General features: G+C 44.2%; 1 protein-coding gene across 4 annotated transcripts in view; it reads left to right on the forward strand.

The window, feature by feature from the left end:
* The first annotated feature begins 462 nt into the window (after positions 1 to 462).
* The window catches only part of CDK5RAP1 (CDK5RAP1 mitochondrial tRNA methylthiotransferase), a 147,763-nt gene continuing 122,716 nt past the window's right edge, over positions 463 to 25,509 (forward strand). For 2 of the 4 annotated variants that reach the window (XM_075349799.1, XM_075349796.1), the window contains exons 1-4: positions 463 to 524; positions 11,319 to 11,596; positions 11,845 to 11,948; positions 16,175 to 16,209. In XM_075349799.1, coding sequence (XP_075205914.1) covers positions 469 to 524; positions 11,319 to 11,596; positions 11,845 to 11,948; positions 16,175 to 16,209 — 473 coding nt within the window. In that variant the 5' untranslated portion in view covers positions 463 to 468. Of the gene's footprint in view, positions 571 to 5,032; positions 5,247 to 11,318; positions 11,597 to 11,844; positions 11,949 to 16,174; positions 16,210 to 25,509 lie in introns of those variants that run through there. The other 2 variants (XM_075349797.1, XM_075349798.1) reach the window with 2 other exon arrangements.

A 25,509-nucleotide genomic window follows, 5' to 3' on the forward strand; every position in this document is an offset into this window, starting at 1 on the left:
CACTGACATCCTCAGCGCCTGGCCCCGCCCCCCGCTCGGCTCTGCCCCCGAACTCCGCCCCCCGCACACAACGGAATCCGACAAAGAATTCTGTTCTTTGTCATCCGTTGTACAGCGTTGAACAGCGCATCAGTCACATGCGTCAAGCGACGCATGTGACTGATACAAAACAACGGAAATGTGAACTTAGCCTAATCCGTAGTAAATGGTATAATGTGCCCAGAGACACGTGCATATAGCTCTATAGAGCTGTTCTATCGCTGCTGACGGCAGTGTACTATAGAACAGCACGCTTTCCGCTCGCTGCAGAACTTTCAGCCTATCTTCTGGACGAGGTAAATCTCACACTGTCACCCCGTGCACGGAGGACGTCATTACACATCGCGTGCACTCCTCCCCAGCACCTCCCCTTCTGTCTGCCGCGGGTCACGTGATTACGTCATACTTCCGCTGCACGCTGTCTGTAGTATGCGCATGTCAGTGCCGGAGTTTGTCATTGACTGTAGTTGCCGCCGCCGCTCAAGGTACCGTGCAGTGCCGTGTTCGGTAATAAAGGCAGCTCCGCTATGGGTAACTCTGGCCTTACAGGGGAACTCCATTTGGAGGGGTAGTGTTCTTGTAGTATAGTGCAGCGTTCTGTGAATGGTCTCCTGTTACTGCCAGATATTACAATAGACCGGGGGGGGGGGTACAAACTTGATGTGAGGACCCCATTGCGATAGATTAAATGAGTGGAAAGAGCAGAAATATGATAATGCAGTACTGTATTCCCAGCTGAGACATTTAGGGGATTTGGGGTCCCCTTCTCCCCACATTTATACTCCTACTAAAGGAAGTGCTTCTGTCACCATTGTCTGTGACTGGCTGAACCATCCGAGTGTTAAAGGGGATCTGTCCGTGAGATCGGCCTCCTGAGCCGCCTATACAGGCGTGTAGGGCATAGACAGGTGAATAGCGCGATACCCTGATAGTGGGGGTCTGATGGTTACGCCAGAGAAATCCACATTTTTCTAAATATGTAAATGAGCGGTTAGGATCTTTGGGCCAGACACAGATCTCCCTGAGAATCTGCCTCCAGAGCTTATATTAATCCTTTCACAACCAATGACGTACTATTATGTCATTAGTGGTGAGCCTGCGGTATTCCCCGCATATGTCTGCTGATCTGATCTGCAGACATGTTAGGCTAACAGGCCTGCGTAGGTGGATCAAAGATCCACACCCACCTGTTAACCCTTTAGATTGCGCTGTCAAACACTGAAAGCGCGATTTACCTAGCCACGGCAGGGATCACGATCGCGGGGCGCCAATGTGTTGCCATGGTAGTGCGGGGTCAGCTGATGTCCCTGACGCTGCCATGATTCACTTCTTGTGAGAGCCGATAGAGTGCTAGCATTCACAGGAGATGAGCATTTATGCTGATCTGATCAGCAGAAATGCACAGGTGATTGGACTGTGCAGTGATAAAGGCCCTTAGGCCCAGTGCCCACACTGTGTAGCTTTGATGTAGATTTTTTCAAATCTGCAGCAAAATCTGCATGTCCATTGTGAAGCCAGCAAAGTCTATGAGATTTCAGAAGTGTTGTGCACACGTTAAATATTTTTCCCTTGCGTATTTAGTGTAGAAAAAAAGAAATCTGCATAAAATACGCAAGGGAAAAATACTCAACACAGCGCTTCTGAATTCTCATAGACTTTGCTGGCATCACAATGGACATGGAGATTTTGCTGCAGATTTCTGAAAATCTGCATCAAAATACGCAGCGTTGGCACAGGGCCTAAGGGGACTAGTAAAATAAGTAAATGTAAAAAAATGTAAAAAAAGAAAAAAACACCTAAAAGTTAAAAGCACCCCCCTTTCGCTGAAAATAAAACTGTTAAAAAAGTAAAAAAATATACACATATTTGGTATTACCGCATTCAGAAATGCCCGATCTATCAAAATATAACCTCAATTAAACTGATCGGTACACGGCGTGGTGAGAAAAAAAAAATCCAAATGCTAAAATTATGTTTTTTGGTCGTTGCAATTTTTTTTCAAACTCGCGATCAAAACATTGCATCTGTACAAAAATGATATACCGGTAATAAAAAAACGTCATCTCGAGACACAAATAAGCCATCACTGAGCCCCAGATCCTGAAAAATGAGAACGCTAGGGGTCTTGGAAAATGGCAACAAAAGCGCTACTGTTTTTTTGGACGAACGTCTGAATTTTTTTCACCCCTTAGATAAAAACCTATACGTGTTTGGTGTCTATGAACTCTTACCAACGTGAGGCATTATATTGACAAGTCAGATTTACAATATAGTGAAGTTGGTGAATAGAAGACCCCAAAAACAATCGTGCAATTGCACTTTTTTTTTCTTTTCCAATTTCACCACAATTGGATTTTGTTTCCCGTTTTCTAGTACACTATATGGTAAAACTAATGGATTCACTCAAAAGAACAACTCGTCTCGCAAAAAACAAGCCCTCATATGGCAATATTTATGGGAAAATAAAAGTTATGGCTCTTGGAAGAAAGAGAGGAAAAAATGAAATAAACGGAAAATTGCCTGAGTGTGAAGGAGTTAAATGAAAGGGAAGTTACCAGTGTGAGACATGTACTCACTAGTGATGACTGAGCACTACCATGCTCGATATTACCGTAGTGGTGAGCGGGCACTACCATGCTCGGGTGCTCGTAACGAGCAATTGGACTCTCAGATGGCATCAAATTGATTAACCAAGTATGATGGACGTTAATGGGTAACTCGACCATTGTTTTGGAAAATCCTGTGGAAAAATGCTCAACTTCTCCATTGACTTCCATTATACTCTGGTACTTGAGTGACATCCATCAGAGCAGCCAACTGCCCGTAACGAGCACTGAGCATGGTAGTGCTCGCTCAGCACAAGTGATGACTGACAGTCTGCTCTCCTGATATACGTGCCTCACACTGGTAATGTGCCCTTTGATTTAAAATACAAATAGCTGGGTCCATAGACATGTTAAGGATTTGCAAATCATGAAAAATGGAAACAAGATGTTGAAAACTTCTCCTTATTCAGTATCTATTATGACTGCCATGCTCAGAAATATGCACATTTATACATCAGTTTACTTGGGTACGCAAATCATGAAGTTCTGTTGATGTGCCCGATAGGAGACAAGTCTGGAGATGGTGCAGGCCATGTTAGGCTGCTTTCACACTACGTTTTTTTAACATGTCATGAACTTTTTTTGCTGTAAAAGCGGATTCTGCTTTTACAGCAAAAAAACGCATGCAAACGCATGTGTTATTTTGCAGGATCCTGTCACTTGAAGTTTATTAGCGGGCATTGGAGTCATGTGATCGGGAGTGAGGGGAACTGAACGTGATAGACTGGGAGCCGGCATCTGACAGCTGCGGAGGCTTGTAACCAAGGTAAACATCGGGTAACTTGCTTGGATACCTGATATTTACCTTGGTTACAAGTGTCTGCACACGTAACCAACGTAAACAATGGGTAACTAAGCGAAGCGCTTTGCTTGGTTACCCGATATTTACCTGGTTACGAGTGTCCGCAGCTCTCAGGCGGGGGAGGGGGAGAGAGAGAGGGACTGGGAGAGAGACAGGGACTGGGAGAGAGACAGAGGGAGGGGGAGAGAGACTGATCACCCGAGGCTGGTTTCTGTGCATGCTCAGTAGAGCAAGCAGGATCCTGTCTATCAGCATGCCAGCGTTCACATGCGTTTGCGTGCAGTATAGTCAGGATCCAGCAATTTGCAGTATTTGGACGCAGCTCAAAAACGCTACAAGTAGCGCTTTTGAAAAATGTTAAACTGCAAGGCGCTGGATCCTCACTATAACGCACGCAAACGCATGTGAACGCATATTGACGCGAGTCCATTGCAAATACATTGAAATGAAAACGCATTTGCACTGGATCCGTTTTTGCATTAAAAAAAACGTTCAGGACGCATGTTAAAAAAACGTAGTGTGAAAGCAGCCTAAGCATGTTTAGACTAATCCGGCTCCTCACAGTAGCACAAGCAAAATGCAGCCTGGTATTGTGGAGTTGAAAAACTGCTTCTGGGACATTGGAGAAATGTCCGTACCACTGGTTCCACCACCAAATCAATGTGATGCTGAGCTGTTAGTGTAGCTGGAATAATGACTAGAATTGTCTATCGGCAATGCTGCCACCCCACACTGTAATGCCAGCATTTACACCAGTGAAGGCCTCCTCGTGGTGCTGGCCACGTGGTCTTCAGACCAATCTCTGGCTATGATTGCATTCCAGCCAACATTGCCATCTTTCTCTGCACTATGATAGCCTTTTAGGGGCACTTTGCACACTACAACATCGCAAGCCGATGCTGTGATGCCATGCGCAATAGTCCCTGACCCCGTCGCAGGTACGATATCCTTGTGATAGCTGCTGTAGCGAACATTATCACTAAGCCAGCTTCACATGCACTCACCTGCCCTGCTACGACGCTCTGGCCGGCGAGCCGCCTCCTTATTAAGGGGGCGGGTTGTGCGGCGTCATAGCGACATCACACGGCAGCGGCCAATAGAAGCGGAGGGGCGGAGATGAGCGGGACGTAAACATCCCACCCACCTCCTTCCTTCCGCATAGCCGGCGTGAGCCGCAGGACGCAGGTAGGAGATGTTCCTTGCTCCGACTTCACACACAGCGATGTGTGATGCCGCTGGAACGAGGAACAACATCGTAACATCGGTCATTTCCAAATTATGGAAATGACCGACGCTACCCCGATGATACGATTACGACAATTTTGCGCTCGTTAATCGTATCAAAAAGGCTTTACACACTACGATATCTCCTGTGACACCGGATGTGCGTCACTTTCAATTTGACCCCACCGACATCGCACCTGCGATGTCGTAGTGTGCAAAGTGCCCCTTAGAGTGGTGACATGAGGTGAATGAAGAGGCCTCTCTGAGGGAACATCACCCTGGTCCTACTCCCCGGCGTATTTCTGCGTGAAGCTTTTATACTCAATACTGAATAAATTGCAATGTTTTTACAATTTTGTGTCAATTTTTTCATCATTTGCGTATCAGTAACACATCTATCCATCCTGTGATTTACATATTGCCAAGACTTTAATTTCTTGATGTTATATCTTCCATGTTGGAGTGTAGAAAACAGTGACTGCTACAAATGGCTCCCGCAGATGCAGGACCCCTCATGGTGACCTCTCCATTTCCACTTTTGGGGCTGCCAGCGACTGATTAAACTTGCAAAAAGGGTGTGTTGGGGCATTCCGCTTTTTTGTGTAGATACTCTTGTATATTCCCTATCAGCAATACATAAAATTAAAAAGCTTCATAAAAATGTCATACATGGTGACATCAAAAGAATGCATTGGTAACATGTCTGACAGCACAGTAGAAATTATTCGCTTTCTGGTAACCAGCAGATTATACATTTACTAGAAGGTGTCCCGATTCTAACGTATCAGGTAGTCTAGAATGTGTATATAGGTTAGCAGATTGAATAATAAGGTGATGAATGGACTGGATGGGTTAGGTTTAATTTAGTATTCTTATAATTGTTTATTGGTTTTAAAATGACAAACAACAGAAGGAACAGTTTTAATTGATGAGTCTAATGTTTAATGATGTCCATGGCTTGTAATGAAAGAGGGCCATGAACAGTGTAAAGTTAAGTAAAAATATTTTTGTACACCAAATTTTGTGTGAAGACCTTTTCACTATCTGTAAGTAACTTTTCTTGTAAAGGGGAGTCTACAACTTGCACTTTGACATTGGAATAATGTATGTAGGTTACCCCATCGTGATGCAGTCACCATCCTACGGGGTAATATGTGCGGGGGGCGGAGTCCGGGGGGGTGGAGCCGAGTGGGGTCATGGCGCTGAGGACGTCAGTGCTGGGGACTGCATGGCTGGGGACAGGTGACTATTCGTGTGTGTTCAGTGTATACATGCAGAGGGCGGGGGGTGCGAAGCTGAGCGGGGTAATGTGTGCGGAGGGTGGAGTGTGGGGGGTGCGGAGCTGAGCCGGGTAATGTGTGCTGGGGGCAGAGCCGAGTGGGGCCATGGCGCTGAGGACGTCAGTGCTGAAGACTGCATGGCTGGAGACAGGTGACTATTCCTGTGTGTTCAGTGTATACATGCTGAGGGCGGGGGGTGTGGAGCCGAGCAGGGTAATGTGTGTGGAGTGCGGGGGGTGTAGAGCTGAGTGGGGTAATGTGTGCTGGGGGCAGAGTGCGGGGGGGGGGTGGAGCCGAGCAGGGCCATGGCACTGAGGACGTCAGTGCTGGGGATGGGTGACTATCCGTGTGTGTGTGTGTGTTCAGTGTATACATGCGGAGTGCAGGGGGGGTGGAGCCGAGTGCGGTAATGTGTGCGGGGGGGGCGGAGGCGAGTGGTGGGTATGTGTCGGCTGGGTAGCTGGTGTGGGCTCCCGGGGGTGCAGCACTCACCGGGGAGTCGGGGATCCGTGTGGGTGCGGGGAAAGTGTCGGGCGTCGTCCTGTCGGCCCGTAGTTCGGGCTGTTCAGTTAGCTAAGCCGTTGGTCGCAGGCTCTTTAGCGCGCACGGTGTGACAACGGTTGTCACTGTAATGAACAGTAATGAACTGAACCTGTCAAAAACTGAACTTCTGTTTCATCCCTCTCCTAACCTTCCGAAACCCAATATTACCATTTCTGTGTGTGGTTCTAGCATTACGCCCCAGCAGCACGCCCGCTGTCTTGGGGTTATATTTGACTCCGATCTCTCCTTCACTCCCCACATTCGTTCACTTGCTCGTTCTTGTCAATTCCACCTCAAAAACATTTCGAGAATTCGACCTTTTCTTACCGTTGACTCTGCAAAAACCCTTACTGTCGCTCTCATTCATTCTCACCTGGATTATTGTAACTCTTTACTAATTGGTCTCCCTGTTACTAAACTCTCCCCTCTCCAATCCATTCTGAATGCCGCAGCCAGGATCATTTTCCTCTGCAACCGCTTCACTGATGCCTCTGCTCTTTGCCAGTCATTGCACTAGTTGCCTATCTGCTACAGAATCCAACATAAACTTATCACTCTCACTCACAAAGCTCTCCACAGTTCCGCACCCACCTACATCTCCTCCCTCATCGCTGTCTATCACTAGTGTTGAGCGGACCCGAACTGTAAAAATCCGGATCTGTGCGGTTTCAGCGTCCGATCTGGGTCCGACCCGGACGCGGGAATCCGGATTCAGGAAATAATTCTCTCTGTCTATCTGTCTCTCTCTCTCTGGATTCCGCTCCCCATTGACATATATGGGGCCAGATATCGGATCCGGACTTCTTTGGCAACCCGCCGCGGATCCGCCGGACCCGGATTATTAGCAATGCGCTCAACTCTATCTATCACCCCTCCCGTGCCCTCCGCTCTGCTAATGACTTAAGACTGACATCCTCAACAATTCGAACCTCCCACTCCCGTCTTCAAGATTTCTCACGAGCTGCGCCTATGCTCTGGAACACACTGCCAAGAGCAATCCGATTAATTCCCAACATCCACACCTTTAAGCGGGCCCTAAAAACGCATTTCTTTAGACTAGCCTATCACCTCACTGCCCTGATCTAATCTAGTCTTTTTCTGCCCTTCCTAAAAAATTTACTTCCAATTCTTGAACCCTGTACCTGTATAAATTCTGGCCAATGACAGGTTCATGCAGCTGGTTTTTAATCCCCTATTAAATCAATGGCCGGACTATATATGACAAGCTTTTCTCCCCCCATTCACCTTTTGTGTCTCCCCTATTTCCTCATAGACTGTAAGCTTACGAGCAGGGCCCTCACTCCTCCTGGTATCTTAATTTTGTATTGTCTCATATTGTCTGTACATGTCCCCTCTGAATTGTAAAGTGCTGCGGAATATGTTGGCGCTATAGAAATAAAACTTATTATAAATAAAACTTATTAATGACAGAATAAGGTAATTATATATATATAGATTTTTACAGAAATATATTCATGAATTTAATAAAAAAAAATTGCAACCCAATTGTAGTTGTTGAGCTCCGAAATTACTGCATGTACAGTAGGAGGAGCGGTTTGCAGATTCTCAGGACCCTGGCATATCAGTAGTTGTGGGCAGCACCCTGGGAACCTTCTGCTTGCATCCCTGGTGTTTGTTATGTGTTGGAGGGTCCAGAACGTTATGTAATAGTGATGATATCTTGTCAGGCCTGCTGATTTGAATAGGCATCAGAATTACAGTTAGGATTGGGTTGTCTGGTCTCTGGTCTGGTGACCAAGTACTACTGATGCGGCTACTTGACCAGAGTCCTGAGAATCTTTTTCCCCAACTATGTTTTTTACCATAGAAGTTTATGATATAATGCTTAGATCAGTACCATAATTTCCTCAGCTATGGTGGTCCCACTACCAAGAATCCTATCGGGCACCTTCATAGTATTTCTCTGCATTTGGTCAATCTGCATAAAGAAAGCTACAAGCACCTCTATAATCTTTGTACTCCTTTAAAGGGAATCTCTCCGCAGGTATTTCCTATGTAAGCTGAAGTCGGCATACTGCATGGGTTAACAAAGAAAGTCAAGGCTGCCTGTTTTGTCACAGTCCATATGTTGTTTATTTATGTTTGTTTAAGCAGCATGACCCTTATCATTCCTGGGACCGCAAAGTCACTGTGGCAGTGTGGCATGCCCCCTCCTTTGATTGACACTTCACTGTCAATGTACAATCTCTTCTGAGAGCCTGGTGTGGGTGGGGACAGCTCTCTGGATTCTGCTAGATGAGTAAAGCTATGTGCCCACGTTGCATTCTGTCCCTGCAGAAATTTCTGCAGCGATTTGAACAGCACACGTGCGCTTCAAATCGCTGCAGAAACCAGTGCATACTGAAAAGCCGATTTCATGCGCTCTGGATGCAGCCCCTCCTATAGACAGAGCGGGGGCTGCATGCAGAGTGCATGAAAGACGTGACATGTCACTTCTTAGAATGTAGCCAAAGCGCTGCGTTCTAATACGCCACGTGGGCATGGATTAGGCACAATCTTCATAGATTGTGCTGGGGACGCAGGACGCATGCAGTTACGCTGCGGTGCAGAACGCAGCGTAACTGCATGAAAATACGCTACGTGGGCACATAGCCTAAGGCTGTGTGCGCACGTTGCATTTTTTTGATGCATTTACGCAGCATTTTCAACGTAAATGCATGTGTTGTGCGTCCCCAGCAAAGTCTATGACAATTAAGCAAATTCCATGCGCACGTTGTTTTTTAAAGGCAGCGTTTTGGATGCCAAATATTTGACAAAATCGATGTGTTTAAAAAAGCAACATGTCACTTCTTTTGTGCGTTTTGGTTGCATTTTCCACCCATTGAAATGAATGAGGCGTGCCAAAACGCAGCCAAAATGTTTAGCTGTGCGCTTGCACTGCATTTTTGTTGCGTTCTGCATTTTTTTTTTACAAACAAAACGCATATCTTTCGGTCTCTCTGTCAGTCTGTCTCTGTCGGTCTCCCTCTCTCTGTCGGTCTCCCTCTCTCTGTCGGTCTCCCTCTCTCTGTCAGTCTGTCTCTGTCGGTCTCCCTCTCTCTGTCGGTCTCCCTCTCTCTGTCGGTCTCCCTCTCTCTGTCGGTCTCCCTCTCTCTGTCGGTCTCCCTCTCTCTGTCGGTCTCCCTCTCTCTGTCGGTCTCCCTCTCTCTGTCGGTCTCCCTCTCTCTGTCGGTCTCCCTCTCTCTGTCGATCTCCCTCTCTCTGTCGGTCTCCCTCTCTCTGTCGGTCTCCCTCTCTCTGTCGGTCTCCCTCTCTCTGTCGGTCTCCCTCTCTCTGTCGGTCTCCCTCTCTCTGTCGGTCTCCCTCTCTCTGTCGGTCTCCCTCTCTCTGTCGGTCTCCCTCTCTCTGTCGGGGTCTCCCTCTCTCTGTCGGGGTCTCCCTCTCTCTGTCGGGGTCTCCCTCTCTCTGTCGGGGTCTCCCTCTCTCTGTCGGGGTCTCCCTCTCTCTGTCGGGGTCTCTCTCTCTCTGTCGGGGTCTCTCTCTCTCTGTCGGGGTCTCTCTCTCTCTGTCGGGGTCTCTCTCTCTCTGTCGGGGTCTCTCTCTCTCTGTCGGGGTCTCTCTCTCTCTGTCGGTCTCTCTCTCTCTCTGTCGGTCTCTCTCTCTCTCTGTCGGTCTCTCTCTCTCTCTGTCGGTCTCTCTCTCTCTCTGTCGGTCTCTCTCTCTCTCTGTCGGTCTCTCTCTCTCTCTGTCGGTCTCCCTCTCTCTGTCGGTTGGTCTCCCTCTCTCTCCCTCCTTCATACTCACCGATCACTGGCACAGTGCTGCACAGCTGTCACACTGCTCCGGTGGCTTCTCCTGCTTTTGAAAATGCCGGCCGCTCATTATTCCATCTCATATTCACTGCTTCCCCCGACGTCTATGATTGGTTGCATTCAGACACGCCCCCACGCTGAGTGAAAGCTGTCTTACTGCAACCAATCACAGCCGCCGGTGGGCGGGTCTATAGCGTACAGTAAAATAAATAAGCTGCGTGATCAGCGGTGCACTCACTCAGGAGATTTGCGGTCTCAGGTGGAGGACTCCAGCTGTCCATGGGTAACCTTAGTGACGGCACTGCTGATTGCGCAGCTCACTTCAGTCACTCAGGGGATTTGCGGTCACCGGTGACCGCAAATCAGGCCGCTGTACACAGACAGAGCCGCGCGATGACAATGAAGTCGGGTGAAGTTCGTCCGAGTTTATTCTCATCGCGCGGCTCTGTCTCTCAGCCAGCCATGCTCTATGGGGATGTAGCAGAGCCAAGTGGGACCACACTGTCAAAAATGCATTCAAAATGCGTCCAAAATGCAGTGTTTACAGTTGTCAAAACGCTACAGTTTATTTGTCAAGCAAGAACGCAGCGGGCACACATACCCTTAAGCTAAAAATGTAGATTTTGTCAGAACAGCTGCACCCAATAATCTAAGTGATACATCACTGGATTCAGGATCTTTTTGCCTACAACATGCTGCTCTCAGTTGAGATAGCGAAAACCTGCAGATAGATTCCCTTTAAGTGACTGCAGATAATTAAAGCCTGATCAGTAACGTCTGATCCCTGGGACCCCAGATAATACTGAGAACTTGTGGTCACTGATTGTTAGCGTGATGTCTCGTTTAAACCATAGAACGCGCAACCATAGAAATCTACCATAGAAAAAAGTAACCTAGCAGGCCTGCGAGGCCCCAGGTATGCGTTGTAGGGTTAATGATTGGAAACTACTGTGACAGCAGCTCCATGAATGTCTCTTACATCAGGTTACTAATATGGGTTCTGCTGAACAGTAAATATACATCTTTGTAATATTACTTTCTTTTATTAAAGGTTTAACTCCTCATCCTCCATGGAGCCTATCAAATTATCTCGCCTCCTGTATCGGGCCAACATTTGGTTTTGCTGCCGCAGTTTGAGTTCCAGCAGCTCGCGCATTCAGCGAGCCCCGGTGAGGAAGGACGAGTTCAGATCCAGGGTGGCCACAGGCCCGCAGCTTAAAGACTTTGTTAACCCCATCCCTGCAAGTTCTGTTACTTCATCTGTTGAAGAAGATGATGATGATGTTCCTCATTATATCACAGAAAGCCCCTCACCGACGTACAATAAAGGTTTGGATTGTGATCTCACACATCTTTCCTTCTTTGATATTACATTCTGCATAGTGGTTGTGCGGCAGCAAATCTGGGGAAAAATGCATGACTTGTCTGAGACCAGAAGTGACATGAACAAAGTGACCAGTGTGGAATATCCTCAACAGCATAAATGTCTTCAGTAGTTAACATTGGCATTCTAAATCATAATTAGTGTAATCCATACGTAGTAGAGTAATTAATTCCCTTTCACTTTTATGTTGTAGTTTATTTTGAGACCTATGGATGTCAGATGAACGTAAATGACACAGAAATTGCCTGGTCTATATTACAGAAGAATGGATATGTCAGGACAAATTCCGCTACGGAGGTAACATAACCATGAAATGATGAGCTTATTATGGAGAGTCCTTTTTTGCTGCATTCACACATTGCGCTCATGGTGCAATATTTGGCTGTAGTTTTAAAAAATCACAGCAAAAAGGCTGAGAACCTGTCACATCAGAAAACATTGTAGATATAGGGTTAATATGTAGATAAATAGCGGTATAATGTTGCCCAGACACCTTACTAAAAGTGCGGCGAAAGGGAGAAAAATAACTTACTTCCTCCTTGTGAGTCACAGCCTTTCTGTTATGTAGGTGGGCAAACAGCGGCTACAGTCATGACTCGTTATACTATTAGAGGTGGTTGGAAGTATGCCCTGGCACTTTGGCTGTCACTCAAAGTGCTGGGGTTTTCTTACACCTGCTGTTCATAGTATAGCGAGTCGTGACTGTAGCCTCTCTGTGCACGTCCCCATGATAGAAAGAAAAGCAATGACTCGCAAGGAGGAAATAAGTTAATTTTCTCCCACTAGCCGCACTTTTAGTAAGGCCTCTTTCACATATCAGTTTTTTGCCATCAGGCACAATCCGGCTTGTGCCTGATGCGACAGATCCGTCGCAGATTGTGGCAAAACTGATGCGACTGATCTAGCAAAAAAACAGATCCGTCTCATTTTTTCCCTTCAGGCCAGTTATTTGCTTTGGAGGACAGAGAGAGAGAACTTTTTTTGTGACCAGAAGTGAATTTACACAACATCTGGGCATGCCCAGAAACAAAAAACAGATCATCGCCTGATTCCGTCATTTGATGGATGACAACAGATCTGGCGCCCATAGGCCTCCATTGTAAAAAAATAGTAACTATAAAATGCATACAGCTGCACACTGAAAAGCCAAAAATGTATAAGGGAAAATATGGTACTACATTACTGCAAAAGACAGATATTTAGTTTATGTATTGGCCAATGCTTGTAAGCCCAGACACCAATGGCAAGGTAATCTCTGTAATCTGGGAACCTAATTTAAATGCCACTATCTAGGTTAAAAACATCCGTATCTGGGCAAAATGCCACTATTTGGACTACAAACCTCCATGTATGGGCAGCTAGGCCCTGCTATAAGGGCTATGAACACAGCCAGGTCTTAGGGCGGAGTGCTCAGTCAGAAAGAGACTCTCTACAAATATCCAAAAAACTGACCCGCACATCCAACAAATGTGAACAGGTGCTAGCTGAAAAAACACTGATTATAAAATGCCTACAGCTGCACACTGAAAAGCCAACAATGTATAAGGGAAAATATGGTACTGCATTACTGCAAAAGAGAGATATTTAGTTTGTTTTGGCCAATGCATGTAAAAACAGACATGGATGTTTTTAACCTAGATAGTGGCATTTAAGTTAGGTTCCTGGATTACAGAGATTACTTTGCCGTTGGTTCCGGGCTTACATGCTATATGCATTTTATAGTTACTATATTTTTTCGGCTAGCACCTGTTCACATTTGTTGGATGTGCGGGTCAGTTTTTTGGATATCCATTGTAAAAAAAGACGTACGGCGCTAAATCGCCTTCCGTTTTTTCGCCTTTCCCAAAAAAAGTTCCTTTGGACGTTGCTTCCGGCAGCCGCACAGGCAATTTCTCCCAGACCCGTTGTACGACGGATGAAACGTGAGGCCAGCGTCTCAATCCGGCGCTAATACAAGTCAATGAGAAAAAATCTGATCAGGTGCCGGATCCGTTTTTTCCAAATTCGCCGGATTGCGTCTGATGGCAAAAAACTGATGTGTGAAAGAGGCCTAAGGCGTCCAAGCAGCAATGTATCGTTATTTACCTGCATATTAACCCCATATCTGCAGGTAAAGAACATTTTCCGATGTTAGATTCTCAAACTATACCGTAAGTCAGTTTAAAGGGAACCTGCCACCTCAGAGAACCCTATTTAGCTGCATATGTGCGGTTAAGCTGCAAGTAAATAAAGTTTTCCGAGGTGACTTTTTCCTTTTTACTGAAGGAGACACTTTGCAAGACAAAAAAACTGGCTTTTAATGGATCAAATTTAAAAAACACAGCACAGACTAAACCATGTATTGAACAACAAATAAGACTTATGCCTTATTTATGGTTGTATCCAAATACTGTATAGAAATATTACTGTATAGTCTGAGAATCTAACATGTTAGCTGATTTGATATTTGGCTTACTTCCCCATACAAGACACAGCTTATAAAGTCATGCCCGAAAGTGCTGGCACCCTTGAAATTGTTCTAGAAAATTAAGCATTTCTCCCAAAAAATTACTGTAATTACACATGTTTATTTCCTTTGTGTAGTGGAAAAAAAAAAACTGAAAAAAAGGCAAATTGGACATAATTTCACACCAAACCTCCAAAATGGGCTGGACAAAATTGTTGGCACCTTTTACAAAATTGTAGGTAAAACACTTTGTTTCAAGCATGTGATGCTCGATCAAACTCCCCGGTGGCAAGTAACAGGTGTGGGCAAAATGAAAATCACACCTGAAACTAGATAAAAAGGGGAGAAGTTGACTCAATCTTTGCATTTTGTGTCTTTGTGGGAGAAATGATTTTTTTTTCTGGAACAATTTCAAGGGTGCCAACATTTTCAGCCATGACTGTATAAGCTGTGTCTTGTATGGAAAAGTAAGCCAAACATCAAATCAGCTAACATGTTAGATTCTCAGACAACAGTTAATTTAGTTTTAAAGGGAAAATGTCACTTTAGAAAATGGTATTTACCTGCAGCTTAACCCCACATATGCAGCTAAATAGCATTTTCTGAGGTAGCAAGTTCCCTTTAAACTGATTTATGGTAGAATTTGAGAATCTAACATAAAAAAATGCTATTTACCTGCAAATTTGGCGTTAATATGCAGGTCACTAAGGTTATAATGGTGCCTGGCTTCCTAATAGTAGGGGCGTCGTCAATAGGGTGCAAGCTAGACACTGTGCATCACACGTACCTGTATGACTGGCGCCCTTAGTAAGTCTTATCTGTGTGCATGTTTAATACCAGTAACCACCCGCTCCATGAAATGGTAGCTTGTGACTGGTTGTCTCATCGGTATTCTGCACCTGTGTTGCCGCCACCTTTATCATAGGGGGCCTGCTGCATCCTGCTAGTATATTTGCTATTTGACCCTTGTTGGCTCATGGCTGTTGTTTTTTTTTTGACAATTTTAAGGGTGCCAACACTTTCGGCCATGACTGTATCAGCTGTGCATCTGTGAGATGATCAGATTTCTAGGACTGATCCATTTCAGCTTCACTTTTCTGGGATATAATTGACAGGTCTCTCAATATTTGTGTATAGGGCCAGCCATTCCTAGGGGCCTGTCAATCTTAGTGACTGCACGCTGCAAGGAAACACATTTCCTCAAGTTCGGCACATAACACTAGCCAAAAAACAGTGTTTAAAAAGCTGACTCACTCCTTTTCATTAGCCACATCGATATTATGTTGAGAAACAAGGTTCTCTCAAACACCTTGTGTTGCCAATAGTGCCTGTGAGCTACGCTATTGCGTTCCACTCATCTCCTTCACGTGATCCTTGGGCTCCGTGACCTCTGATGTCCGGTGATGTCACGTCAACTGAGGCGGGCCCCAGTCTTCCTGGGTGACTGGGCTGTGGGCGGCTTTTCATGGCTGATCACAGCCCAGCGTCACGAAGGAGAGAGCAGGCGAGATGCTGGGCTGTGATGAGCGGTGAAACGGCGCCCACAGCCCATTCACTCAGGAAGACTGCGGCCCATCTCAGTTGATGTGGCATCACCAGACATCAGAGGTGACCTCTGAAGCCCGGTGGTCACGTGAAGGGGGTGAGCGGACCGTAATAGCGCCGCGCACAGGCATTATTGGCAACAGAAGGTGTTTGAGAGAAACCTTGTTTCTCAACATATTGATTTGGCTAGTAATGAAAAGGGGTGAACCACCCCTTTAAGGGGCTATCCATATTTTTAAAATTGATAGCTTATTCTTAAAACAAGCCATAAATATTATTAGTGGAAATTGGTCTTTCTGAAATTCATTAACTCTTTGAATTAAAACATAGGGTCCAATTTTTGAAAGCTTTTATGCCGGTGTTCTGGTGTAAACAGATTTAAAAAGTTGCATAATTTTCGCGCAACTTGATGTTGCGCTAAAATTTTGCGGTTTTGGTAAATCGGGCCCTTAGTCTGATATGATTGTAGGATAGTATAGTTGACTTTTCTGATTTCAGTTTCACTTGTTAATTGCATTTTGTTTTCTTTTAGGCAGATGTCATACTTTTGGTCACATGTTCTATCAGGTATTTTTATTCTCTATGTGCCTGTGTACACTGACATGCCAGATCAGTTGGCATCATCTGTATTAGTTAGTAGTTTAGCTGAGATGGGGGCTGACGACATGAGGAAGTGTAATGATGACATACTAATCTCTGCTATGTTTGAGCATGACCATGCATGAAGATGATGCACACACTTTTTTTTACAGCTGTTGGACCACTATATCACCATGTAGGGATTTTACCTCCATTGCACAATTTGGTTAGAAGAAATTAACTGAATTCATTGTGGACAGAGACGGGTCATAGAGAGTTGTAAATTGATGGTGATTGTTTCTGGCATTTGGGCTATGATGTTGCCGTAAGGGTACTTTCACACTTGCGTTATTTTCCTTCCGTTACAATCCGCCCTTTTGGGAAACAGCGGAATCCGTTAACGGATTCCGCTGTTTCCCATAGACTTGTATGGTTGACGGATTGTACCAAAAGGAGCTGCGTTGCTTCCGCTGGGCGACGCTCCGTTGCTTCCGCCCAGCGGGAGCAACGCAGCATGTAACGTTATTTTGAGCAGCGGAATCCTCTGGATTTCACTGCGCATGCTCTTTTTTTTTTTTTTTTTTTTTTTTTTTTTTTTAAATCAAACTTTATTTTGGCTCGCGGTGGCCGAACGTTCAGCTGAGCGCCCGGCTGCCGGCAAGCGACAGCGCTCAGCTGAATGACCGGCCACCAGCATGCCCGGCCGCCGGCAAGTCACAGCGCTCAGCTGAGCGCCCGCCCGCCGGCATGCCCGGGCGCCGGCAAGTGACAGCGATCAGCTGATCACCCGGCGGCCGGCTGCAGGGAGCGATCAGCTGATCACCCGGCGGCCGGGAGCGATCAGCTGATCACCCGGCAGCCGGCTGCAGGGAGCGATCAGCTGATCACCCGGCGGCCGGGAGCGATCAGCTGATCACCCGGCGGCCGGCTGCAGGGAGCGATCAGCTGATCACCCGGCGGCCGGCTGCAGGGAGCGATCAGCTGATCACCCGGCGGCCGGCTGCAGGGAGCGATCAGCTGATCACCCGGCGGCCGGGAGCGATCAGCTGATCACCCGGCGGCCGGCTGCAGGGAGCGATCAGCTGATCACCCGGCGGCCGGCTACTGGGAGCAATCAGCTGATCACCCAGCGGCCGGCTGCAGGGAACGATCAGCTGATCGTTCACTATAGTCTGCCGCTGGTAAAACCGGGAAAAAAAAAAAAAAAAAAATCAAAACGAATTGCGTTGTTTTGCAGCATCCGTTGCATCCGTTGTGTCACTATATGCAACACATCCGTTGCATCCGTTACACAACGCAATGCAACGGATACCGTTCAACGCAAGTCTGAAAGTAGCCTAACACACATGAATCTATTAATCCTTTAACAACATTTGATGTAATTGTACGTAATGATTGGGGTCCTACGAAATGCCATACAGTTACGTCATGGCAATCATGCAGGCACATAAGCTGTGCCCACACAATCATCGCTGGGAGCTCAGCTTAAGTGATAGCTGAGATCTGACTGTTACTGCCAGGGCCAGTGCCCGTGCTGCCCTCGGCTGTTAAGTCCAGTGTCGAATCCAATGGAAACACAAAGGTGCGAAACAGCTCTCCGGCGTTGTGACTCAGTCCTCACCCTCCCCCACCACCTGTACACCTTGGTATGAAATTTGAATAAATTCTTCATTTGGATGCCGCTGAGTGCTGCCTGATTTTGTCTCCTTCTGGATTTACACATGGTCTATGCTCTAGGATGTGCACCCGGCTCCTCTCCCATGCTCTCTAGGAACGAACAGCATTTTCTCTGGATTAGCGGTGCCCGGTTTTTCTCACTTTGGTATTCCAAAGTATGTTTGCCTGCCTCATAACAGTGAATAACTCTGGCGGGTGGTTCATCTAAATCATGTCATTTGTAGATTTAAATGTAAATTGCAGTGTAAGTGCTCAGCATTGAGCACAGGATAAATGTAATCCAAAATGTAAAATGTTCTCAATAAAACCTTGAACTCATTCAACAGAAATAAAAAAAGTTACAATACTATTAGCACAAAGACTATGGAAGATTGCAGTGGCTCCTTTTTGTTTAACACCCAAAAGAAATCCAGCCAAATCTGCACTCCCGCATCCAAAGTGCCCCACCTTCAATTTGGAGCCCCACAGTGTGCCTAAGGCTTTATTCACACATCACTATTTTTGATTAGCATTTCATCAGTATATGTATGCCAAACCCAGGAGTGTCTCCAAAACATAAAATATTGGGTCAATTGTTTAATTATAGTTTTTCTCTGTAAGTTCTACTCCTAATTTTGGCACACAAAAACAGATACAAAATGCTGACCAAATACTGACGTGTGAATTAGACTTAAAATTCAGTTAGCGTCAACGTGATTCTAAGTACAGTAGCGAGGAGAGAACACTTAATTACTGAGTGCGTGACTCCAGAAGCACAAGCTGGCCACAATTTACGGGAACTACAATGTACAGGCACTACAATGTATTGGGCAATACAATGGCTTATTTGCAATTTTCATTCTGCAGCATCGCCTTCTTGTTTCTGGAAATCAAACATGGAGTGAGAATTGTCATTAAAGGGAAGGTGTCGTCCAAAAAAAAAAAAAATCAATAACTGAAAAAATGTAAATTATTAATGTTTTAATGTTTTAAGTATTATTATTTGTTTTTAATTGAGCAAAATATATAAAAAATTTAAAAGTTTGATATTTTCCACTGTTAAACACTAGGGGGGCAGCTTCTGAAATCCTACAAAAATCCCACTTTAGAAGTAGCTCACATTACAGCTGCAGTAAAGTGGGCACAATCTGCTCTCCTGTGTGTGATGTCACCTCCCCCTCCCAATCTGAGTGTTTCCAAAAGGATGAGGGAAGATGAAGTTTAGGATCAAAGTGCAGAGCCATTTTGTTGGTGACCACAAATGTCTATAGTGTCACCAAGGACAGCAGGAGTATCACACAGGATAGGGTTAGATACACAACTCAGCAGGCATAGTGTAGAAAAATATCCAGCATCCAGATCAGTAGATTGGTTAAAAATCAAATTTCCTTTATTCCAAACTTCATAAAAACATAAAATTCTCCATCATGATGAAGAACGCATCACAAGGCGTGTGAGGTGGACGCGTTTCGGACAAAAAACTAGTCCTTAATCTAAGACAACACATAATACATCTGAACACATACTTATAAAAGGAACCACAGGAAGTCATGGAACAATCAAAGCTGAACAAGGCCACCTGATATGCTGAGTAATGAATCGCAGTAACCCTTACAAGACACTCAAAATTTCGTTTCTAACATTCATGCCTGTTGGAGTTCTACTTTGTAACATTAACATCCATTTTGCTTCACGGCGCAATAATAAATCATTTAAATCTCCACCTCCCCTCAGTGTCTGCACTTTCTCTATTGCATTAACTCTAAAGTGGCTCAAATCACCTCTATGTATATGCAAAAAATGACGGGAGGCGGCTGATAAACTGCGTGTGGTGGTGTGACCTACGTCATAAACGTGCTCCGATATGCGGCGTCTTAAAGTTCGTGAAGTATTCCCCACATACTGGATATTGCAATCCATACACGTTATGACATAGATCACACCAGCAGAACCGCAGTTCATCAGAGACTGAATTTTAAATTCCTTTTTTGTAACAGAGGAAACAGTTTTGTCTGTATTCCACATGAATCTGCACAGCCCACAGTTTTTCTGGCCGCATTTGAAAGACCCACAAGTGGGTAGCCAATTCCTTGCAGTTATTTTATTGCCCAGAGTGTTTTTATTTTTATTCTTTTTGGAGTGATCACTAGGGGACACCCAATTAGCGATAGTTTTATTCCTCCTAGACACGAATTTAACTCCGTTTTTTAATATGTTTTTTAACGTGTCATCTACATATAAGATCGGCAAGAATTTTTTAATGATATTAACAATCCGATAAAAATCGGTACTGTAGCTTGTTGAAAAAACAATAGGCATATGACCTTCAGCAAGAGCAAGGGTTTTTTTGGTATTATTTCTGCTTATTTTTAAATAATCCTCTCTAGTTTTCTCATCCGTTTTTTGTTTAGCTCTCTCTATATTTTTATTGGAATAGCCCCTCTTCTTAAAGCGCTCACCAATAATCTCACATTGTTTCTTATATATATGGGGTGCAGTACATGTTCTCTTCGCCCTTATAAACTCCCCCGTGGGGATGTTAACTATTACATGGCGCGGATGACAACTGGTTGCATGTAATAACGAATTCCCTGCTATTGTTTTCCTGAAAATATCACAGTCAATTTTCCCTTCCTCCAGGTTTGCTGTCAGTAGAATGTCCAAAAAGGGGATTGTTTGAACACTATACTGATATGTAAACCGTATATTGCATGGATTATTGTTTACATATTTTTTATTTTAAAAAAATTTTGGTTCAAACAAAACAAATTGTTCACACAGTAAAACTTAACAACAATTAGTCAAATTACAATCTAAAGTTAAATTAACATTCAATTTTTGAAATAGAAAAAGTGGAGCACGGGAAAGGGGGAAAACAAAAAAAAAAAGAGGGGGGGGGGGAAAGTGAAAGGTTATATGATTAAAGAAAAAAAAAAAAAAAAAAAAAAAAAAAAAAAAAAAAAAAAAAAGTAAACTAGAGTTATAGTAGAGTTTTGGCTGAAAATTTAAACTGAATCTCTTAACACATAAATTGCTAAACGTAACTATTAGAATAAAAAGACGGAGAATATAATTAAATCATTTTTACAGCTAGTAGCTACACTAACTCAAGGATTTAATATAATAAGATTGGGATTGAACTTCTTTGACCAAAGATTCCATCTCACCGAGTACTTATCATATAATCTATCTTTCAAAGCAAACTTAAATTCGTAAAGATTGTGAGAGGAAATTCTTTCTATTACTTCATGTATAGATGGAATATTAGTATTTCTCCAGTTGGCAGCGAGGAGATTTTTAATCACTTGTATGATATGACAGGTAATATGTCTATAATTTAAGTTAAGTTCATCTATCCCGATTGATAGCAGAACTAATTCCGCAGAGAGACTAATTTCAGATGAGGTTACATTATGGAGGAGAATTTCTGTATCTCTCCACAATTCCTTTAGTTTTGGACAACTCCAAAAAATATGACTGGTAGTACCTCTCTCTCCACATTCTCTCCAACACAAATCAGAATTTTGAGAAGAGAATCTATGTAGTTTTTGTGGGGTATAATACCACTCAACCAGAATCTTATAATAAGATTCTTGTATGGATATACAGGTAGACATCGAGTATGTATAGGTTAATGCAGATTTCCATTTGTTAGATTGAAATGTTGTATTCAATTGTTTTTCCCAAGATTCCATATATTTCAATTTCTTAAATGTATAGTCATCATTAAAAATTGAATATATGTTTCTGGTATTCCATAAACCTATGTTTAATGGGTTGTTTAGTAAGTCTATGATGATGGTGGGTAATTTTTTTGATAAAAGATGTGTTTCTTGCAGAAACTCCCATATACGAGTCCATTTATATTTCTCTGATATTGGTAGATTGTATTTTATAAGTAATATGTCAAAAGGAATAATATCTTTATTACTTACAATATCGTCAAGGAAAAGTATACCACATCTTTTCCAATTTAATAATTTAATTCTTGGTATCATCAGTTCCACAGTATCTATCGAGATGTTTTTTAAACTTGTCATCGAGACCTTTTGTGCTAATAAACAGTTTAGCAGAGTTCTCCAAGCTTTTATCTCTGCATTATTAGTTGGGTTTCTTGGCAATTTTTTATTTGTTCTAAGCAGATAAGCTAAGAGTAAGTCTTTTTTATTTTTATTCCAGGTGGTGGATTTTTCAAGAGACATCCAACTGTTGTCAAGGTTCTCTAATAGTGTAAACTGAGTTTGTTTTACTAGGTTGCTTAGGTAATAGGATTGTATATTAGGCACACCCAGGCCACCTTTCAGTTTGTGTTTAAATAGTATGGTTTTAGAGGTTCTAGGCTTTTTGCTTTGCCAGACAAACTTTTGTAATTGAGATTGAATTTTTCCTAACCACTTATTGGGGATATTAAGGGGTAAACATCTAAAGGTATATAGAATTTTTGGCAAAATAATACTTTTGTATGATGATATTTTCCCAAACCATGAGGTCTTTTCTATTTTTAAAGCTTTCAGGACATTGTCCAGAGCAGCAAGAAGGTGTTTCATGTTAGAGGGTATAATTTTATTTAAATTATCAGAAAGCAATATACCTAAATAAGGTACACTACCTTCCCCCCAGGAATAGTTAAATTCTTTATTGATAGCATCTTTTAGGCTGTCATCTAAATTGAAACTAAGAATTTGTGACTTAAGTTTATTAATTTTGTAGTAGGAGATATTATTAAATTCCTGTAAGGCCTTTTCAATATTTCTTAGAGATTCTAACGGATCTGTGATTGATAAAATAATATCATCCGCATAAAGGGTCAGTTTATACTGTTTCCAATTAGTATTAATTCCCTTAATTCTATTTTCCATTCTAATATACTCTGCTAGAGGCTCCATAAGTAAGGCGAACAGAAGTGGCGATAGTGGGCAGCCCTGTCTTGTACCATTAGTAATAGGAAATTTTCTCGAAATATAATTATTAACGTAAATTTGAGCTGAGGGTTTGGAGTAAAGAAGGGATATGAGATTTTTAATTTGCCCTATGAATCCAAATTTTTCCAAAGTTGCATCCAATCTAATCTATGTCGGACTCACCTCCCGTGAGCTCCGCATTAGGGTTAGGGAGCACGTGAGAGATATCCTTGCGGCAGCCTCAGTGGAGGACATCACTCTCCTGAAAACACTGCCCCGCCACTTCAGAGCTGTTCATAATTGCAGCCCGAAATCTCTACAGATCAGGGGCATTGATGTCATTCATGGGGGTGTTCGGGGCGGCAATCTACGCAAGATTCTCGCTCAGCGGGAGTCGAGGTGGATTGTCTCCCTGAACACCCTCGTGCCCTTTGGTTTAAATGAAGTGGTCAGCTATGCTCCATTTTTGTGAAGCTTCCCCTTTTCCTTACTTCCATCTCTGTTTATCTTAATTGATTGACTGTGAAGTGGAGTTTTTATACTCCACTCTCTTAGGATATACTTTCGGGTCATTGTGCCTCACAGTATGTGTGTGGCACTAGTTATATTGAATGAGTGGTGTAATGTGGGCTCCTTTATTTTAACGTGTTGTTTTTATCTGTTATTTAATCTTTCTGTATTATGTCTGTTTTTCTTTTTTAGGTCCCTTTCATGCTTCTTCTTTTTGGACAAGATTACCTTGCTATTAGATATTGTTTCCATTGCGTCACCGGTGGTCTTAATATATGCAATTCTGGTTCTATTTAATGCATTGTATACTCATATAGTGTCTGACCGCTAGTGTACGCCTTCTGTGATCACCTGTTGTGGTGTTGCGCGTCCCCCGGCGCGCTGACTGCGGGCGACGGTGGGGAGCGAGCCTGGCTGGTGCGCATGCCCGGGTACCATAGCGACGCGTCCTGTGGTCCCGCGCATGCGCCCTATACAGCGGGCTTCTTGTTCCCTGCCGCCCTCCGTACTCCGGCGCCGGCGCACGCGCAGTATGTACATCACAGTCAGTTTGATCACATACACCTGGTGGTTCCTAAATAAAATGGTGCAATACGTAGTATCCACACCTCCTTTCGATAAAGCCATAGGCGAAACAGCTGTCAAGGAGGCTTTTCATCCCCACAACCTGCCCTGCTACACTTCAGGTATCGTTCACGCTCCCTGTGTTGCTCTGATAGCTGGGTCACCCATGCTGGGACATATCCTTTTGCGTACACTTATGCTGGGATACTTATTCCCTTATGTCCTAGCCTGAGTGCCCCTGCGACGTGGTGCCATTACTGTTTGGATGTGCCTATATGGAGATAATATATCTTAACATTAGTCTTTTACACTCAAGACTTTAACACATAGCTCGCCACTGTATGCCTGCTATTGTTTTCTCTCCATGAGCCCGTCACTTTATTACTTTATCACCACGCCATATAACTGTGGAGTGTGACGCCCTCTTATATATCTACCCCTGTACAGCATATGGGCAGGCTGTGTGGCATTGATCTGCCCACTTATTTTTACCACTTTTTCCAATTGTTCCTCATCCTGGTATGACTTGTCTTTTTATATGTCTTTTGTACTAGTTGTCTTTACATGATCTTATCTAATAAAATTGAATTTTTTATGTGCACGTCGTTGCCCGATCTCCTTTGTCCTCCTATCTTGTATGCTATATGGAGTAGGCTCTTGCCCTAGGGGGTACCCATTTGTGGCCTCCATGGAGTTATAAGTATCATGGCGATATTGTTATATCTAGATAAGATGGAAGCAGAGAGATTCAAAACCGTAAACTCTTCAGTTGAATCTAGAAGTGTTTGTTCCGCGCCGATCTTCTGAATTCCCTTATTATGGGGGTGTTTTCTTCCTGATCTCCTTTGGCGTTTTTTCTTCCAGGACCGTTTTTTGAACGATTATTACTGTGGCAATTCTGTTGATCCACACCCTGTGCGTTATTATAGCTGGTGGAAGACAGATTCTCAGTATCAGAGCTGCAGAGAGATCCTGCTTTTTTTTCCGTGCACCGATCTAACAATTAGCCGTCTCCATTGGGTGAGCTGGACTTTCTCTATATACTGCACAACTCAGCAGGCAGTATTACACAGGAGAGGATTAAATACCCAGCTCAGGAGACAGTATCACACAGGAGAGGATTAGATACAGCTCAGCAGACAGTATCACACAGGAGAAGATTAGATACACAACTCAGCAGACAGTATCACACAGGAGAGGATTAGATACACAGCGGCAGGGGGAGGGGCGCCGGTACTCACGCACTGCTCTGCATGCACGCCCGCAGCGGCTGCAGCAAGGAGAGCGGGGGGGTGTCATTGGAGACTGTAGCAGCGGCGGTGGGGGTGGGGAGGCGCCGATACTCACATGCACTGCATGCACACAAACACACACACAGCTCTACTGCATGCACGCCGGCAGTGGGGTTGGGTAGAGCGGGGGAAAGGGGATGTCATTGGAGACGGTAACGGCGGGGGGCGGGCGCCCCGTACTCAAACATCCTGGCGGTTGACTAGTAAAGTGGAGAAAACAGCATACTCTGTGAAGTCCACAAACATGGCGCCGATCTCCTCCCTCTGCTGTGATCTGGACAGCCCAGGGGGCGCGTTCAGGTTACAGCAGACGCCTTGTTTATGTACAGTATAGAGTCTGAGCCCAACCACGGTCTTCTATGCCC

Source organism: Anomaloglossus baeobatrachus, chromosome 5 (assembly GCF_048569485.1).
Source record: "Anomaloglossus baeobatrachus isolate aAnoBae1 chromosome 5, aAnoBae1.hap1, whole genome shotgun sequence".
NCBI classification, from domain to species: Eukaryota; Metazoa; Chordata; class Amphibia; order Anura; family Aromobatidae; genus Anomaloglossus; species Anomaloglossus baeobatrachus.